This window comes from Protopterus annectens, chromosome 10.part0 (genome assembly GCF_019279795.1).
Source record: "Protopterus annectens isolate FY-2018-M chromosome 10.part0, PAN1.0, whole genome shotgun sequence".
NCBI classification, from domain to species: Eukaryota; Metazoa; Chordata; order Ceratodontiformes; family Protopteridae; genus Protopterus; species Protopterus annectens.
The window spans coordinates 721,438,119-721,456,026 of NC_056744.1; the positions used below are offsets into that span (position 1 = coordinate 721,438,119).

A 17,908-nucleotide genomic window follows, 5' to 3' on the forward strand; every position below is an offset into this window, starting at 1 on the left:
TCAAAAGACAAAATATGTTTGCTTTTTGTGATCGTCTTCCAGACATAACATTCAAAAGGTGTTCTGGCATAATGGCACCAGTGCATGTAATTACATGGACTGACTAAGATGATTAATGAAAACAATTGCTCATCGAGGCCAAAGCAAATTAAAAATGCAAAATAGTACCAAGAGGTAATGCATACCTAGTTGAGCTCTACTTCTACGAACCATCTCCTGCCGAGCTCCTATGCTTCCCAAAATAGCTTCTTCAAGCTTTGCCTTCATATCTTTTGACTTTTTAAAAGTCAAACTGTTCAGCCTTTCAAATGCTTTCTTGCCCTAAAATTGAATAAAAATTATTTACTGGTAATAAGATGAGGAGATACACCACAGTAAAAACAATCAAAGACATTATGGCAAAGTTTTAAAGCTAATTACCTTGTATTCAAAGCACGATACACAAAGGTACAATAAATCTAATAAACGGTTAAGCTGCAACACTGACAGGTCAGTAAACCACTTCTGTAGAACATTTTCATCAGCATTTTTCAAAACCCACAAAAGACAAATCAAAAGATTACGACTTGATTCTGCTGAAAAATTTGTATACTGACGACCAGTCTGAAAAATAAAAATAAAACTATTACTACTTTGCAATCAGAATCTAAAGCACTAATAAAAATTGCCAGTTCCATTAGAAAAAATAATGGATTTACAACCCTAAAATCAAAGCAAACACTGAATAAGCAAACAATGTCCCAAGATCTTTAGTTTCAAAGTATTCAATTTCTGAAAATGGGATCTTTAAAAACAACATAATATCCATAGACAAGATATCAGTAGCTAAGCATGGCCAGCATCACCCTAAAAATACCCTGTCGTTACCCTAAAATCTCAGTGACAGATTACATTATCCCTTTATGCAACCTCTATGTGCAGAGGAAAAACTCACCACTTCAACAGGCATTTGATATTCAGCACATACTATTGTGAAAAATCAACATTTTTAAAATTCAGACTATTTTGGAATGTAGAAAAGGGGATGAAAGATCAGATATTCAGTCTAAATGAAGTATTGAAGAGTCAGCTCAGAGAGAAAATTAAAACTTACACAGAATGGTGGAGAGCTTCCAATGGGATTCTGAAAGCATTCAAGGACTAATTATCTGTTCTGAGGCCACATTTGCAAGTAGGTATGTATGTTTGCCAGAAGGGCCGGAAGTGGTAGATCAAACAATACGGTAAACTAAGTAATAACTGAGAAAAAGCTTACTTTAATACAACAATACACTTAAATATTTTTTAAAATGATGCCTAGTGTTTCTCCCCATTTTGCTCTTTCATTTGTTCCAGCAACAAGCAGACAGAATAGTCACCAAGGTCACATACCCTCCCTCACCAGATGCCCCAGACACCTCAGTTAAATCTTGATGGGATTTGAGGATTAGTATGTTGTTCTTTACTAGTCTTTTTTAGACTGCTCAGATGGAAGGACTCAATCATCTGGAAGTGACACACCAGCATATGGATCCTGATCAAACAGCTAGTTAGATAGAGACCCACTATGATTGATAAATTACACTAAGTCTTACAAAACAACTCCAGGGTAAATTGCCTGGGCTGGCCAGATGACATAACATTATCTACCAAGCTGCTGTATTGTTCTGTTCTTTAAGAATAAAAATATTCTACACAAACTACAGGAATTTTTGTATGGCTCCCTATAGTTTTAGTGTTAATGAAAGTATTCCATCTCCGGACAAATGGGGAGATCTGTCTGCCCTGTTACAATTTATTGTCAATGAACCATTACAATAGGATGGTTTTTGAGATCTCTGGGATTCATATCATGTTCCATTGCTATGATTTGTCAAGCAAGAGTATGTATGAGAAGATAAAATGACATTCAGAAATATTTAGAATGAGGTTATAGATTTGTTTGACACAAAAACAAGGCATACACAAGAAATTCCTATGTTGACATATATGGGCACCTTATCCACAGGAATGGTGTTATTCCCATCATACAAAGTTCAAATTATGACTAAAGAGTTTTCAGATTAGGCACAAACAGCCCACAACAAATTACCAGTTCAAGGCAGTTAGTTTCAATAAGAAATAAGAACAACTTCACAGCAACATGAAACAGATGGAAGTACACAGGACCTGGACAGGATTCCAGGACAATTTTTATCCAGGTAATCTACAGATCAACACAGACAGCACAGTTGTGTACGAGCTTACCATAACAGTGGATGTCCTACTGATCAATGTTGCAGCATTCTAAACAGATGTTTTCACCACTGACGTTCAACTTGTTTACTAAAGCCTAAAACCTTCCATTGAACCATATGTCCAATGTATGACCTCAGCCGATGAGTGTAAGGGTACACAAGTACATGTACAGGGGTAAATCTTCAGACTATCTCTAAACAGCAGCCTGAAGACATCTGAGAAGAAAGTACTAAGCTAGTAGGGGAAATGCAGGGAAAGGGAGATGCACCTCTTGGTCCTAAAGGCTGCTAAGCAGGAGAGGAGGAAAAAAAAGGGATAAAAACATGCAAAGAAGGGGGGTGACGGGTAGGAAGGAATACTGCAACAGAGATCAGTAGGACATCTACAGTTATGGTAAGATCTTAGACAACTGTACTATGTCCTGACTGAAATCACTGTTGCAGCATTCCAAACAAATGGGTGATTCATAAAGCTTAAAAGACAAGAAGGGAGGAAAGCTGAGAACTATGACAGCTGCCTAACAGACCAGAAGGACTGACCTAGCAAAGGCAGCTCAGGATTTGGAAAAGGCAACTATTCTGTAATGTTTGGTGATGGTATGAATTGAAAACAAAGCAGCTGCTTCCAGATCAGATTGAATATTCTCTTGTAGAAAGCTCCAGAAGAGGCCAAATTGTCTAGTAAAATGAGCTTTTGGGAAAGAGGACAATGATTTGCAATGGAAAGTATAACAAAAGGAGATGAACCTAGAAATCCAGTTAGCAATAGTCTGTTTAGATGCTTGTTGACCTAGCTTAGAGTCTAGGAAAGTAATACACAATTGGTCTGACTTATGAATAATTTTGTCCAGATAAAATCTGAGCTGTCTGTACAAATCCAGGGAATGCAGTATTCTTTCTCCCCTGTTCTATGGTTTAGGAAAGAACATAGGAAGACTGATGGACTGATTAAAAGATATCTCATTCACCACTTTAGGCATGAAGGAAGGACTGACCCTGCAGGGCACTCTGTCCTTATGGAAAACAAGGAAGGGAAGTGTTACCATCACAGCTTGGAGATCCCGACTAGCAGAAGTGAGGGCTACTAGCAAAATAGTTTTCCAAGTGCAGAACTTGAAATGGGAAGAAACTGCTGGTTCAAAAGGAGGTAAACTAAGCTTTTCTAGCATACAGTTGAGATCCCAAGGGGGAGGCACAGGTTTCTGAAAAGGATTTAAGTGCAGGACTCCTTTTAATAACTGCTTGGCCTCAAGTCTGGACATCAGAGAAGGGTTAAGAGACAGACAGGTTCAAACAGCTGAAAGGTGTACCTTGACAGATGAATATGCTAAACTACTTTTCACACAGATAAGACAAAACATTAGGAAACTCATATTTTATTGGGTCCAGACTTTTTAACTTCACAGCAGACTAAAAATCTCTTCCATTTGGCTTTGTAAGAATTCTGGGTATTTGAACTCCTTGCCATTTGGAGAACTTGAAGCACGGACTCAGAAAATTGGTGTCTGGACGGGATCAGAATCTTATTATCCATAAGGTTAGGTAGAAGGGTAATAGGTTGGGATGAAGCAATGAGATTTTGTTGCGTGACCAAGTCCATTTTGCAAGGCAGCTTGTTATTATGGCTCCTGGCTTGAAAACAAAGAAGGGGGAACCAATGTTGCATTGTCTAAAACTGAACTCTTGTTTTATCTCTCTGGATTTTGAGTAAGACTTTTGGGAGAACAGGCAATGGAGGGTAGGCATAAAGAAACTTTCCTATCCACTGGAAGGGCAAGGCATCTGTCCAACGATCTTGAAGAAAAGATGTCTTTCTACAAAAGAAAGGGAGCTGTTTGTTTATCAAAGGTAAAACAAATCTGTGGTGTACCCCATTTGTGGAACATGTCTAGGAAAACCTCTCTGTTGAGCATCCATTCACTGCAGTCTGCCAGGACATTATCCTGGGAAGGAATGTATACTGCTTGAAGAGATATGTTTGCCTTGATGGCCAGTTCCCAAGCTATGTAAGCCAGTCTGCATTGTTGGTAAGATTGGGTCCCTCCTTGTTTATTTATATACCACGTGACTGTTGTGTTGTCTGTGAAGAACTTTAAAGGTCCTGTTTTCCAGAGATGGGAGAAAACTTGTAGGACCTAAATGAGTGCTCCCTTCTCCTAATGGTTTACTTGTTCTGTCTTCAGAATGGATTGCCAGTAGCCCTGGACCTTGTGTGTACATATCCATGTTCCACAAGCTTCGTCAGAGGCATCTGTATGCAGTTCTTGGCTTGCAGTCTGTCTGCATTATTGAAGGGCAACTCTGGGTTGAGGTTCATCTGTGACACTCATCAAATGATCTCCTTCTTCAGACATAGGATAAGGGTGATCTGAGTGTACACAGTGTTGAGGCGATACATATTTTTTTTTACGTACCACAGAATCTTCCTCATATGTAGCCTGGCTTGTGGTAGCACGGGAATGGTTGCTGAAATGTAGCCTAGGGCTCTGATAATCTCTTTTCCTGATCAAACCTGTAGAGCAAAGAGGGAGTGGAAATAAGCCATGAGGCTCTGCAGCTTCTACTGAGGTAAAAAAGCCTGCACACTTTTGCTGTCTATTTTACAACCCAAGAAAACCAGGTCTTGGCTGGTCTGTAGAGAGTATGTTTTTAAAGTTGACAGTGAACCACAGTCGAAGAAGAGGAGTCAATGTGATCTTTAGTTGCAATAAAAGAGTTTGAGGCAATGATGCTTGGATTAGCAAATCATCTAGGTAATGGAATATTTGCATGCCCTTTGTATTGCAAAAGACTATTAATGGAGAGAGGCACTTTGTGAAAATGGAAAGGCAGAAAGCCTGAAGGGCAAAGCACAAAAAGTGTGATGAGCTATTAGAAAATCACAGAAATTTTCTGCAGGATGGGTGTATGTGAATGTGCAGCTAGGTATCTTTTAGGTCTAGGGACAAAAGGAAAGCCTGGGGAAGGAATGGAAGAAAGATCTGAATTGACAGCATTATGAAAATGGGTACACCTTGAGGAAAGTGTTGAGCTAAGAAATGGCCAGGATAGGTGTCCACTGTCCTTTCCTGGGTATAACAACAGCCTGAAACAGAACCCTTTTCTTATAAATTGGGGGGAGAACAAATTCTATTGTGCCTTGGGAAACTAAGTCCTGTAAGATGGGTGGAAACAGATGTAACTGGTTGCAGGGAGGGGGCATAATGCTTTTAAAAGGAGGAAGCTCCTTCCAGTACATTCTGTAGTCTTGGTGAATCATGATAAGTACCAACTTGTCTGTAGGGATCTTCTCCTTATATGTTATAGAAGAGGTGAGCCTTTTGGAAAGGAGCAGTGCAGGACCAAAGGGGAGGGGAATGAAGAGAGGATAGTCATGCTGACTTGTCGGGGAAGGGAGGTCTCCTTGATATGGAGTCACTTTCGGGTTTGCCACAGAACTTTTATCTAGATGCTTTTGTTTGTTTTAGAGAAAGCCTAGGTTCCTTGTGGACAAAGAGCGTGAACTTGGCAGCGTAATTTCTCTGGAATCTGGGCAAATAAGTGAGTAGAATTTGCTTGCAATCATTTACAGTTTTCCCTTGTTCTTGTAGAGTTTTGAACAAGCTGGCTGCCTGTGGACCAAATAAAAAAATCTAGAAGAGAATCTAACAGTTTTGCCTTGAAATCTTCAGGAAGAGGCTGACAATGTAATCATGCATATCACCTAATTACTAAGCCAGTAGCAGCTGCTCTGAAGGAAGTCTCTGTAGCATCATAGCTGTATTTACAGCTATTCCTAACTACCAGAGTTACTTGAGCCACCAAATTCATGGCCCATTGTTTTGTAGCTGACCCTACAATGGCAACAACAGCCTTATTCAGGCTACCAAGAATAGACAAGATACATTTAGGAGTTAGTCTAATTTTTATTATATAGCTTTGTACAAGGGAGAATTTTGCAGTTGCTATATTAAGAAAGCTGTGTAAAGTATTGTTTACACTTGTTTCAGTTATACACTAGTGTCTACTTTCAATTGCCTGTGCACAAGGGTGGAATTTATAGTAACTCAGCCATGGCTAAAAGTTCTTGTTCATACTGTTTTAGTTCTACTGCTCAATGTTAAGTTAGCATCATGTTTAAAGCATGACTTATTCTGCTGCTGTTCTAAGGTAGCTGCTTGATTTGACGGCTTCCATTATTTGCTCTAGTTAGACTTGTTACAGTCAAACTGCTGTTTTTAAGGATTTTAAGTATTTTAAACCTGTTGTAGATTGTGCATGCGAGATCTTCACTATTGCTCAAACTCTTCTCCCACCTCCTTTCTTATCTCCCTGACCCACTGTAACTCTAACTACTTCCACCCCTTCTTCTAACCTCTTCCTTTCTCCTTTCTACAAAGCAAACGCACTGTTTGCTTGTCTTTCCAATATTTTGTACAACTACGTAACTGTCTCCCTTTCTTACAGCCTGACAGTCCCCTGTAAGCCATGGCGTCCAAGTTTCCCACAATAATCAACACTCAATACAAGACCTGAATGACACCGGACACTCACTTGAGGAGGCGTGGCAATCACACTCAGGAATATAGCCAAGTTTAACACTGCTCTGCTGCAAGAACTGAACTCAGTGTCAAATAACACAGTACAGTTTCTGTTTTGGTTTACTAAGATAAATCTACTGCTGCCTAATTTATGACAGTGCTTAGTCAGTTTGCATTGTTAAAGTAACTAGCTTGTTAGCGAGCACGCAATTCGAGGACCCTCCCCCCCACTCCCCAAACAGTAACAAGGCTTCTACTAAGTCCTTTCCTAGTTAATTCACAGCTTCTTTGGCTTGACTCTTATTTCTTGCTGGCTTTATCACTTTTAACTGTATGGAAACAACAGTGCTTAAACTCAAATTGGTACCCTCATAAACTAACATTTTGCCCACTGTGACATCCTGGATATCTAGCAGTAAATACGGGTTTTTGCTTACTTTTTCCAGACTCTTTTTAACAGACTGGTTTCCTGGGCATTCCACCAGCTCAGTTCTAGCCCGCTCCACTCATTCTACTCTCCTAACCCACCCCCATTCCCACCCACCCCCTCTCTCATTTAATTAATACTCTCTGTCCATAACTACTGCCTACCCACTATAATTAATTATCCAATCTTATCACCACTGTCTCACAATATCCCTCCTACTTCCCTTTACCACTCCTCTCACCTGGCTGAACTAAGCAGATCAACACAGTTAACTATCTCCTAACACTCCTTCCTATTCTATCCTACAATTACAGGTTAATTAAATAACACTTACTCTATCTCAAATCAGTCTAACGCTATATTTCAAAACTCTATTTCATACCATGGCTCTTTTCTACATCTTGCCCACTTTACTTCTCTACCTTTCATTCCTAACTTCCTACCATACACAGCTCCATCATTTCCAAACTCTGATGACCACTACACATTCTGTACTACATAAGGAATCCTCCTTCACCTTCACTATATCCCATCTCTCTTCAATATCTGCTATACCCAACTTCACAAGCACAAAGTCTTTACACACAAAGCCATATCCCTAAACCAAAGTTCAAAACTTTATGCCACTACCTTTCAAAACCACCTCCACTCTCAAACACACTTTTACTTGGGGGATATCCACCCCAATCCAGGTCCCCTCTCCCCAACAAATTCCACCACCAACCTATCTGCCACCACCTACAACTGCCTTCCTTTCCCCCCAGTATCAAAATCCTTGCTATATACTCAATTAATATACAAAGCCTACCTAACAAAACTCCAGAACTACATTCCTGGATAACCCATTACTCCCCACACATCCTAACTCTATCTGAAACTTGGTTAAAGCCCCATATCTCCAATACTGAAACTTGCCCCCCCACTACATCTACTGTCAAGACGGAGTCACAAGAAAAGGTGGTAATTTGCAATCATGTACTCAGAGCACTTCAGTTTATTTCCCCTACCCATAACTCATCCAGATTTACACCCAGCTACTTATCCTAAACTGTCACCTTAATCCCACCAAAAATCTGCCATTGCTGCTATTTATATCCCACCAGGAAATAACACTCCAATCCTCAAATCCATCCTCTCATGGATGTCACTTCACATTCTCTATGAAACCATCCTGTTACCCACTTGCTTCAACAAAAATAACAATAGCTTCACCTTGGATTGGATTCTAACATCTAACCCTAACCTCTATCAAAACCCTACTACCCTACCAGACTCCCAAAGTGACCACCTTCCTATCAGAGTACACAGACACTCTATTTGGGTACCTAAGCTCCATCTCTACAGAAAATGTTGCAACCTCTCCTCTTTTAATAATGATACCTTCAACAACATGCTTAATTCTAAAACTGGCCCATTCTGAAATACATCACTCTAAATAATGTGGTACTATATTTCAGCCATACTTTCCTTTCCATCCTTGACCCTCTAGTACCTCTTAGAAAAGTTAGAATCAAAATAACCCACACTCCTTGGCTCTCTAAAGACACCCTCTTCTCTTATGAAAAAAGAGACCGCACCTGGAAACAATATATCAAAACAAAATCTACTTCCGTTCACCAAAAATATCAATAACTTAGCAAGCTTACAAAAAAGCACCTTAACAAGAATAAGAAAAAATTCTACTACAATGCCCAATTCACCCATAACTCTACCCCCCCGAAAACTCTGGCACTCTATTAATAAAATCTTTCACCCAGGTATCCCTGCCACCCCCAACTCTTAACTCAACAAAACTCCCCTCAAAACCGCCACTCTTCTTAACTCTTATTTCATAGAATCTATTCACAAACCAACCCAAAATAGTTAAAATCATAATCTCATACATACCACTCCCAGTGCTACCAGTAACACCTCTTTCACACTAAACCCCATCCAGACTTCTTACGTAAAATCTCTTCTTCTTAAATTTAAACCATGCTCCTCCTCTGACAACCTTCCTCCCCTCTTTCTTAAATTCGACACTCACTCAACAGACTACCCTGTTTCCATTCTGATTAATAAATTTATACAGGAATCCACCTTTCCAGACATATGGAAATCTTTTTACACCATTCCATTACACAAAGAAGGCAATAGCAATGAATCATTCAACTACAGACCTATTGCCATCACAAACAGGTACTTAAATACCCAACAGATGAAAACATCCTAACCCCATGGATTCAGACCGCATCATAGTACATCCACTTCCCTTCTGTCCATACTGTTGCTGAAGCCAGAGACAAAAGTCTACTCATTTCCTGCCTCTTTCTGGACCTCTCCAAAGCTTTCAATACTGTCTCTCATTCTAAACTTCTTGCTAAGCTAAATGTCAACTTATCCCCCTATTATTAAATGATTCTCTAGCTATCTTACGAATAGACAACAGTAGGTGAGATGGCACTCCACCCGCTCCCCTTTCTTATCCATTCATACTGGCGTCCCACAAGGCTCCATTCCTGGCCCACTACTCTTTAATCTTTTTACTCACCAACTACACACTTCCTGTACAACCGCCACCCTGATACAATACGCAGACAACTCCACCCTTATCTCCTGTTTTAACATTTCCAACCTCCTCTCCATCATGCAAAATACCTTCTTGTCTGTAGAAAAATGACTTACCGACAACCAACTGATACGTAATCCCAAGAAAACCAAACTTCTACTCTTTCTTCCCAAACCCTCTCTCACCTCAAAACTACCTTCACCATTTCTTTTCTGATAACACCATTATTCAAACCGACCCACATACAAAGCTCCTTGGCATTATAACTGATGACAAATTGAATTTTGACACCCATAGACAGCACTGTATCAAAAAGACAAATCAGAAACCCAACTTACTCTACAGACATAAATAAATGCTTAGCCCCCGACTGCAAACTCTAGTTCAGACTTATCTTCTTCCCTGTCTATTATACTCCTCTCCTGTCTTTACTCATCTACAATCCACCCTTTTAACTAAACTCTGTTAAACTTATTACAGCATTGCAAGATGTGCCAGTAAAGTACAGTTGTGTACACTTACCATAAATGTAGATGTTCGAGTGTACTCACTGTTGCAGTCATCACATTTGGGTTATCTGCTTGCAGTAGCCCTCAGTCGGCCTGATTATCATAGTCTAGGGTCTTGCGTCGGATGCTGCCTTATCTTCTATGACGTCAGGTCATCAGGGGTATAAAGCATGCAGTTGATGCCATTACATCAGTTTTTCTTGCCCCAGATGTCAGGTGCCCCCATAATGGGAAGCAATTATATACAAGGTTACACCTCCAACAAAAAAAGCAACCGTGAATATACTACATCTACATTTATGGTAAGTGTACACAACTGTACTATGTTGTTCGCGTTGCACTGTTGCAGTCATCACATTTGGGTAGATTCCAAAAGCTAAGGATGGTAGGAGGTAATTAGATAGCATTAGGACCAGCTATAAGGCCCTGCAAGACTGCAGTGGCAAAGCCAGCTCTGGATCTAGAAAAAATTGGTAAGTGGTAATTTTTGATGAAGGTATGTACAGAACTCCAGGTAGCAGCTTCTAGAATGTCCCTTGGTAGAGACACCTCTGAGAAAGGCTGTAGAGGTAGACGCAGCCTTGGTTGAATGTGGTCTTATTCCCTGTGGGGTAGGTTTTCCATGGTGCTTATAGCAAAAATGAATACAGTTGCCTATCCACTTAGAAATGGTTTGCTTTGAAATGGCCTTCCCTTCTGCCCCTGCAGCAAATGCAACCAGCAGCTGTTCAGATTTCCTCAGAGGTTTAGTCCTGTTCAAGTAAAATCTAAGTTGTCTGTGCAAGTCCAAGGAGTGCAGTATTTGTTCCCCTTTGTTCTGTAGATAAGAAAAAAAGGTTGGCAAATGGACTGATTAAGGGCCACATTGGATACCACCTTGGGCATGAAGGAGGGATTGGTTCTGAGGGACACCCTGTCCGCGTGAAAGATGAAAAAAGGCTCCACTGCCATGAGAGCCTGTAATTCAGACACCCTGCTTCCTGAAGTGATGGCTAGAAGGCTGTTTTCCAAGAAAGGAATTTCAACTCTGTATTTGCAGCTGGCTCAAAGGGAGGTAAAGTGACCTTTTCCAGTACAAAGTTAAGGTCCCAGGCTGGAGTAGGGGCTCTCCTGGGTGGCCTTAAGTGTTTGGCCTCTGTGAGGAACTGGATGAGAGAAGAGTGGTGGTTCCCTATGATAATGAGCTGAAATGGCTGAGACATTAATTTGATTGAGGAAAAGGAAAGGCCCTTGTGAAGCATCTCAGTTAAGTATTGAAGAATCTGAGGTAAATTGGGAGCTGCTATGCCCATCCCATAAGTTTGGCTCCAAGAACAGAATCTTTTCCATTTTTCAGCATAGGATTTTCCAGTACTAGGCCTCCCTGCCTCCTGAATGACATCCATCACTTGCTTACTGAGGGATGGTAATGGAGAGATCAGGTAATAAGCCAGGCTGCCAGGTTCAGGGTTTGAAGCTGTGGGTGCAGAATTTGGCCCTCCTGCTGGGACAGCAGGGTAGGAGTCTGAAGCAGGTGCCATGGTGCCAGCAGTGACACACTGCGCAAGAGGGGGTACCAGTGTTGGCGTGGCCATTCTGGTGCAATCAGTCGTCCCCTTGGTTTGTCCTGTTTGATCTTAAGTAGTACCTTGGACAGGACAGGCAGAGGGGGAAATGCATAAAAGTACAGTTTTGTACCTACCTTAAATGTAGATGTTCGAGTGAATACACTGCTGCAGTCATTACACTTGTGTTATCCTGCTGTCAGGCGGTTCCTCAGTCGGCCTGAGTTCCAAAGTCTTGGTCCGGCGTCGGTTGCTGTCGCCTCCTCCCTGACGTCAGTGCGACAGGGATATATAAGATGCAGCCGACGCCATTTTCTTCAGTTTTTCTTACCCCAGATATCAGGTGCCCCCAAATAGGTAGGCAATTCAAATTGCTAGTAAAACATACATAAGAAAAGCAAACAACAACTTTCAGTTACCAGCAAATACTCCCCATAGGTAGTAAAGGGTAGAAGACATAGGTATGTACCAGCAAGTAAGAGGGGAAGGAGGGAGGGTAACCTGGACTGCAGCAGTGTATACACTCGAACATCTACATTTATGGTAGGTACAAAACAGTACTATGTTCACTGCTGCAGTCATTACACTTGGGTGGAATCCCAAAGTTAAGGTAGGGTGGCTGGTTCTATAAGGCATTAGGGGTGGCAATAAGGCCCTGCAGCACAGCAGTGGTGAAGCCAGCTCTGGATTTGTAGTATAAAGGCAAATGGTAATGCTTAGTGAAGGTATGCACAGAACTCCATGTTGTTGCTTCCAAAATATCCTTGGTAGGTACTCCCCTGAGGTAGGCCAGTTGAAGTGGCTGTTGCCCTGGTGGAGTGAGATCTAATGCTGCTAGGTACAGGTTTCCCATGGCGTGTATAGCAGAAATGTATACAATGTCCTATCCATTTTGAAATAGTCTGCTTTGAAATGGCTTTTCCATGTCCTGCAGCATATGCTACCAATAATTGCTCAGATTTTCTGAAAGCTTTGGTTTTGTCCAAGTAGAAGCGTAACTGCCTGTGAATGTCCAAAGAATGCAGTAGTCTCTCCCCTTTATTCTGTGGTTTTGGATAAAAAGTTGGCAAGTGAATAGTTTGGTTTAGAGCCACACTTAATACCACCTTTGGCATAAACGTAGGGTTAGATTTTAAAGACACCCTGTCCTGGTGGAAAATGAGGAAAGGTTCCACTGCCATTAGTGCCTGTAATTCTGAAACTGTTCGTGCTGATGTTATTGCCAGGAGCAGAGCAGTTTTCCAGAAGAAATATTTTATTTTAATTCTGCTGTGTTAGCTGGCTCAAAAGGAGGTAAAGTTAATTTTTCCAAAACAAAGTTGAGGTCCCAAGTTGGAGTAGGTGCTCTACAGGGCGGTCTTATGTTTTTAGCCCCTCTGAGGTACTGTTTTAGCAAAGGATTAGAGAAAATTTGTGGATCTGTGTTGTAATGAGCAGAGATGGCAGAGGCGTGGATCTTAATGGATGAAAAGGACAGGTCCTTGTCCAGCATCTCAGTAAAATATTGTAGTATCTGAGGAATGTTTGGGACAAGAGGGTCAAGGCTGTGAGCCTGGTTCCAGGCACAGAATCTCTTCCATTTATCTGAATAGGCTTTCCTGGTACTACGCCTTCTGGCCTCCAGAATGACTTCATAACAGCTTTGGAGAGAGGCATTGCTTGCTTGACTAAGGAATTTTCCATGCAGCTAGGTTTAAGGTCTTTAGCTGGCTGTGAGGTATCTGATTGTTGTGCTGAGTCAGCAGATGTGGGATTTGAGGCAAAATCCAGGGTGGTTCTTGTGCTAAGTTCTTTAAGACTGGGTACCAGTGCTGGCATGGCCAGTCTGGTGCAATCAGGATCATCTTTGGCTCTTCTTGCCTGGCTTTTATGAGTACCTTTGGAAGGAGAGGTAGAGGTGGGAAACCGTATACTTATAGGTTTTTCCAGCTGAATGTGAGGGCATCCACTTTCCATGCTTGTGGATGGTAACTCCTTGTGAAGAATTTCTGTAGCTGGCAGTTCATTGGGGATGCAAACAGATCTATGTCCGGGCTACACCATTTCTGTGTTATCATTCTGAATATTTGGGATTCAATTCCCATTCGTGGGCATCCATAATGTTTCTGCTTAAGTCGTCTGCCAGTGTGTTTTTCTCTCCTGGCAGGAATTGTGCTTGCAGATGAACTTTCCCCCCAAAGGGGCAGTCAGAAGATAAGTGCTTGGAAATTTTAAAAGGAAGTCATTGAGACAGTTTACCATAGGGGGGTGTCTTGTTATTCCCAGACTTGGAAGTGGAGGCCCCTCCACTGCTTAGTTCTGTGAGTCCTCTGGGATTGAATACCTTCTGCCTTAACTCCAAATAACACATCCCGCTGCAAAGGTGCATCCAATAATTTTGCTTTAACATGATCTGGTAACGTATGTTCTTTTAACCAAGCATGTCTTCTAATGACAGAGCCTGTAACTGCTGCTCTACAGGAGGTCTCTAAAGAATCAAAACCACATTGCAAAGTGTGTTTCCCACTTGTTCAGCTGCATGCAATAAATCCTGCATTTCTTTAAAATTAGGAGGATCTGAATCTGGAAGCATTTTTTGTTTCAACTGAGACATAAAAAATTGCTGATACTTTAGCATGTGAAACTGGCAATTTAAGGCTCGCATTGCTAAAGTTGCAGACGTATATGCTTTCTTTCCTCATCTGTCTAATGCTCTGGAATCTCTGTCAGAGGGAACTGGATTTTTTGCTGATGAGGCCTTAATCCCTTTGGGTCCCTGTGAAATAGTTTCAGGGTCAACAACAGGGCTTTTACACAGAAATTTGTGTGAGTCAGGGACTCTGTAATATCTGTCAGGTTTAACTGGGCATGGAGGTAAGGAATCAGGATTTAAGTTGGATTCAGTATACACATCATCCACAATATCTAACACTGGCGGAATAGCAAGGGGTCTGTGTTGAGGTAATAAAAGGAAGTCTCTGAGCCTTTTCTTGAATTCTGAGTAATCCTGGCCTTCCCAATGGAAATGCTCCCTCATGGTATGTACAGTTTCCCCAAAGGAGTAGTCCTCAGGCGGAGAGGCTGATGGAATTGATTCATCAGCATCAGAATCCTCACAAGGGGGGGGGGGTAAAGAATATCCTAGGTCTGAGGATGAATCTGAAGAAATGGACACCTGGTCGGATGAGTCATAGTCTGCATCCTGTCTGGACTTTTTATCAGGAGGGGGATGGGACCCCCTGATCAGAGTGATTAGGTCTTCGGCCATTTTGAACATTTGTTTCTTAGGCATGGAGGCCTGTTCTGGAAAATGCTGTATTTGTTTCTTTGTTTTTAAAGGGGCTTAGACTTAGCAGAGGGTTTAATGCTTAACTGAGTAGGTCTGAAGCTGCGGGTTGCTCAGCTACTTCGGATCCCTCTGAAGGGTTAGTTTCGGTAGGCTGAAAAACTTGTGCATCCGAAGGCCCAGCCAGCTCCACGTGGGAGTTGGAGGCGGCCTGTGGTTCTGCAGAAGCAGTCATCAGGGGCTGCGAAGGCGCCTCGCTGAAAACCGGAGAACCGGCGGCCGGCCTAGAAGAGGCTTCGGCATCAGTTTTGGGCCTCGGATGCCTGTCCTTGTCTTTGCGCTTTTTATGTATTCCGGTCGTCGGAAGTTCAGACGGCATGGTGTAAATGAATTTTCTGCCAAAATAATGTCGGGCAAAATCAAACAGACGTTTAATAGTGCGCTTGTTAAACCTAGCACAAAACTAATAACCAGTGATGTTGTGGTCTTGGCCTAGGCATGGGATACAATAGGAATGGAAATCCTTATGAGGTATTTGCTTCCCACAAGAAATACAGTTACTAACATTTACTGTCATCGGTCTGAGACAAGAAAAAGTTTCCCCAATGGGGTACTTAGCTTTGTAGAAGACTTTGGTTCTGGATTTGGAATGAAAATCTCAGGAGTTGGCTGACCGGTACTTTCGAACTGCTTTTGCTTCGGGCACCGTGCAGCAAGAAAGACTGAAGAAAATGGCGTCGGCTGCATCTTAGATACCCCTATCGCACTGACGTCGGGGAGGAGGCGACAGCAACCGACGCCGGACCAAGACTTTGGAACTCAGGCCGACTGGGGAACCGCCTGATGGCAGGATAACCCAAGTGTAATGACTGCAGCAGTGTAACACGATGAACATCTGATAGGCTTTTCCAAGTGAAGGACAGGGCATCCACTTTTCAAGCTTGTTTGTGGGGAGTCCTTTTGCAGAATTTGTTCAGTTGGTAATTCTGGGGGGAGGCAAACAGGTCTATCTCTCTGCTCCCCCATTTGTTTTTCAACATGTTGAATATCTTTGGTTCCAGTTTCCACTTGTGTGGGTCCATGAGATTTCTGCTTAGGTCGTCTGCCAGTGTATTTTGCTTTCCTGGCAGGAACTGAGCCTGTAGGTGCACTTGGTAGCGCAAGACTGTGTTCCACAGAGCCGTGGCTAGTCTGCAGAGAGGATACGAGTGGGTTCCTCCCTGCTTGTTTATGTACCACATAACAGTGGTGTTGTCCGTCTTTACCAATAATTGTCCTGGAAGAATGTGGTCCTTGAAGGCTGTCAGAGCATTCTGTATAGCTAACATTTCTTTTTCATTGATATGCAGGTGCATTTGACTTGGGTTTCATTTGCCCTGAATGCATTTCCCTGCCAAGTGAGCCCCCCATGAATGCATTTCCCTGCCAAGTGAGCCCCCCATGCATAGTCTAATGAGTCTGTTGTTAGGGTTTGGACGGCAGGGTGTAGAGTGAATGGCAGTCCCTTGTTTTGGTGGCATACCTCTGCCATCAAAGGAACTCTATCTCTAGACAAGGTATGATAGGAATCACTGATTCTAGATCCTCAGAATATTGACACCATAGGCTTTTTAGATACCATTGTAGTTTCCTCATATGCAGTCTTGCATATGGAATTAGAAGAATGCAGGAGGCCATGAACCCCAGGGCTTGCAGCATTTTTCTTGCAGATAGCAGGGTTTTTGTGGCCAGTAGTTTGAAGTAGGTTGTCAAATGAACTTGTTTCTCTGGCGTAAGGTAGGTCATCTGGGAAGTTGTATTCAAGCTTGCTCCCAGGAATACAATTTGTTGACAGGGTACCAGCTCTGATTTCTTTTCGTTTATGGTGTACCCCAGACAAGTTAGGACCCTTTTTACAAACATCAGATGATTCAAAAGTATGCCCTGGCTTTCTGCCTGAATTAGACAATCGTCCAGGTATGGGTATATTTGAATACTTCTTTGCCTGCAAAATGCAATGACTGGAGCTAGGCACTTTGTGAATACCCTGGGCGCAGAAGATAAGCCAAAGGGCAGTGCAGAGAACTGATAGTGCGTGTAGCCTGCTTTGAAGCATAGGCATCTTCTGCAAGATTCCCTGATTGGGATGTGCAGGTATGCTTCTTTTAAATCTAGTGTTACCAACCAGGAGTCTTTGCCTAGCATAGGAAGTAATTGGGAAAGAGTCAGCATCTTGAATTTTGGAATCTCCAGAAAGGTGTTTAGAGTAGACAGGTCCAGGATTGGATGCCATGATTTGTCTTTTCTGTGTACCAGGAAAAGTCTTGAGTAGAAACCTTGTCCCTTTTCAACTTCTGTTACCAGTTGAATAGCCTCAATGCTTAAGAGAGAAAGTACTTGTTTTTGAGCCTCTGCCCATTGATTTGGGGTTAGGTCCGACCACCCATTTGGAGTTGGCAACGTGTGGAAATGAAATCTGTATCCCTGGGACACTATATTTAAAACCCATTTGTCCTGGGTAATGAGTTCCCAGTTCTTTGCATGAAGAGCAATATTTCCCCCCAAAGGGGCAGTCAGAAGATAAGTGCTTGGAAATTTTAAAAGGAAGTCATTGAGACAGTTTACCATACGGGGGTGTCTTGTTATTCCCAGACTTGGAAGTGGAGGCCCCTCCACTGCTTAGTTCTGTGAGTCCTCTCGGATTGAAACCTGTGGTTTTTGCTGTGTCTGGGTTTGGCTTGAGAAGACCTGGAAGGGGCTGGAAAGGACCAATTCTTAGAAGGCCAGTGCCTACTAAATCTAGGAGGCTGAACTTGTAAAAAATCTTTAACAGTTTGCATAGATTTAGCTTTATCTTCCATCTTTTTAAGAACTTCTTCAGCCTTTTTGCCAAACAGGCA

The 17,908-nt window shown here is 42.1% G+C and overlaps 1 protein-coding gene across 1 annotated transcript in view; it reads right to left on the reverse strand.

Annotated features, from left to right (window-relative positions):
- DOCK7 (dedicator of cytokinesis 7) overlaps positions 1-17,908 on the reverse strand; it is a 3,076,229-nt gene that overhangs the window by 797,369 nt on the left and 2,260,952 nt on the right. The window contains exons 32-33 of the mRNA XM_044085545.1: positions 421-603; positions 186-321 (exon numbers count right to left, since the gene is read on the reverse strand). Of these exons, the coding sequence (XP_043941480.1) occupies positions 186-321; positions 421-603 (319 nt within the window). The remainder of the gene's footprint in view (positions 1-185; positions 322-420; positions 604-17,908) is intronic.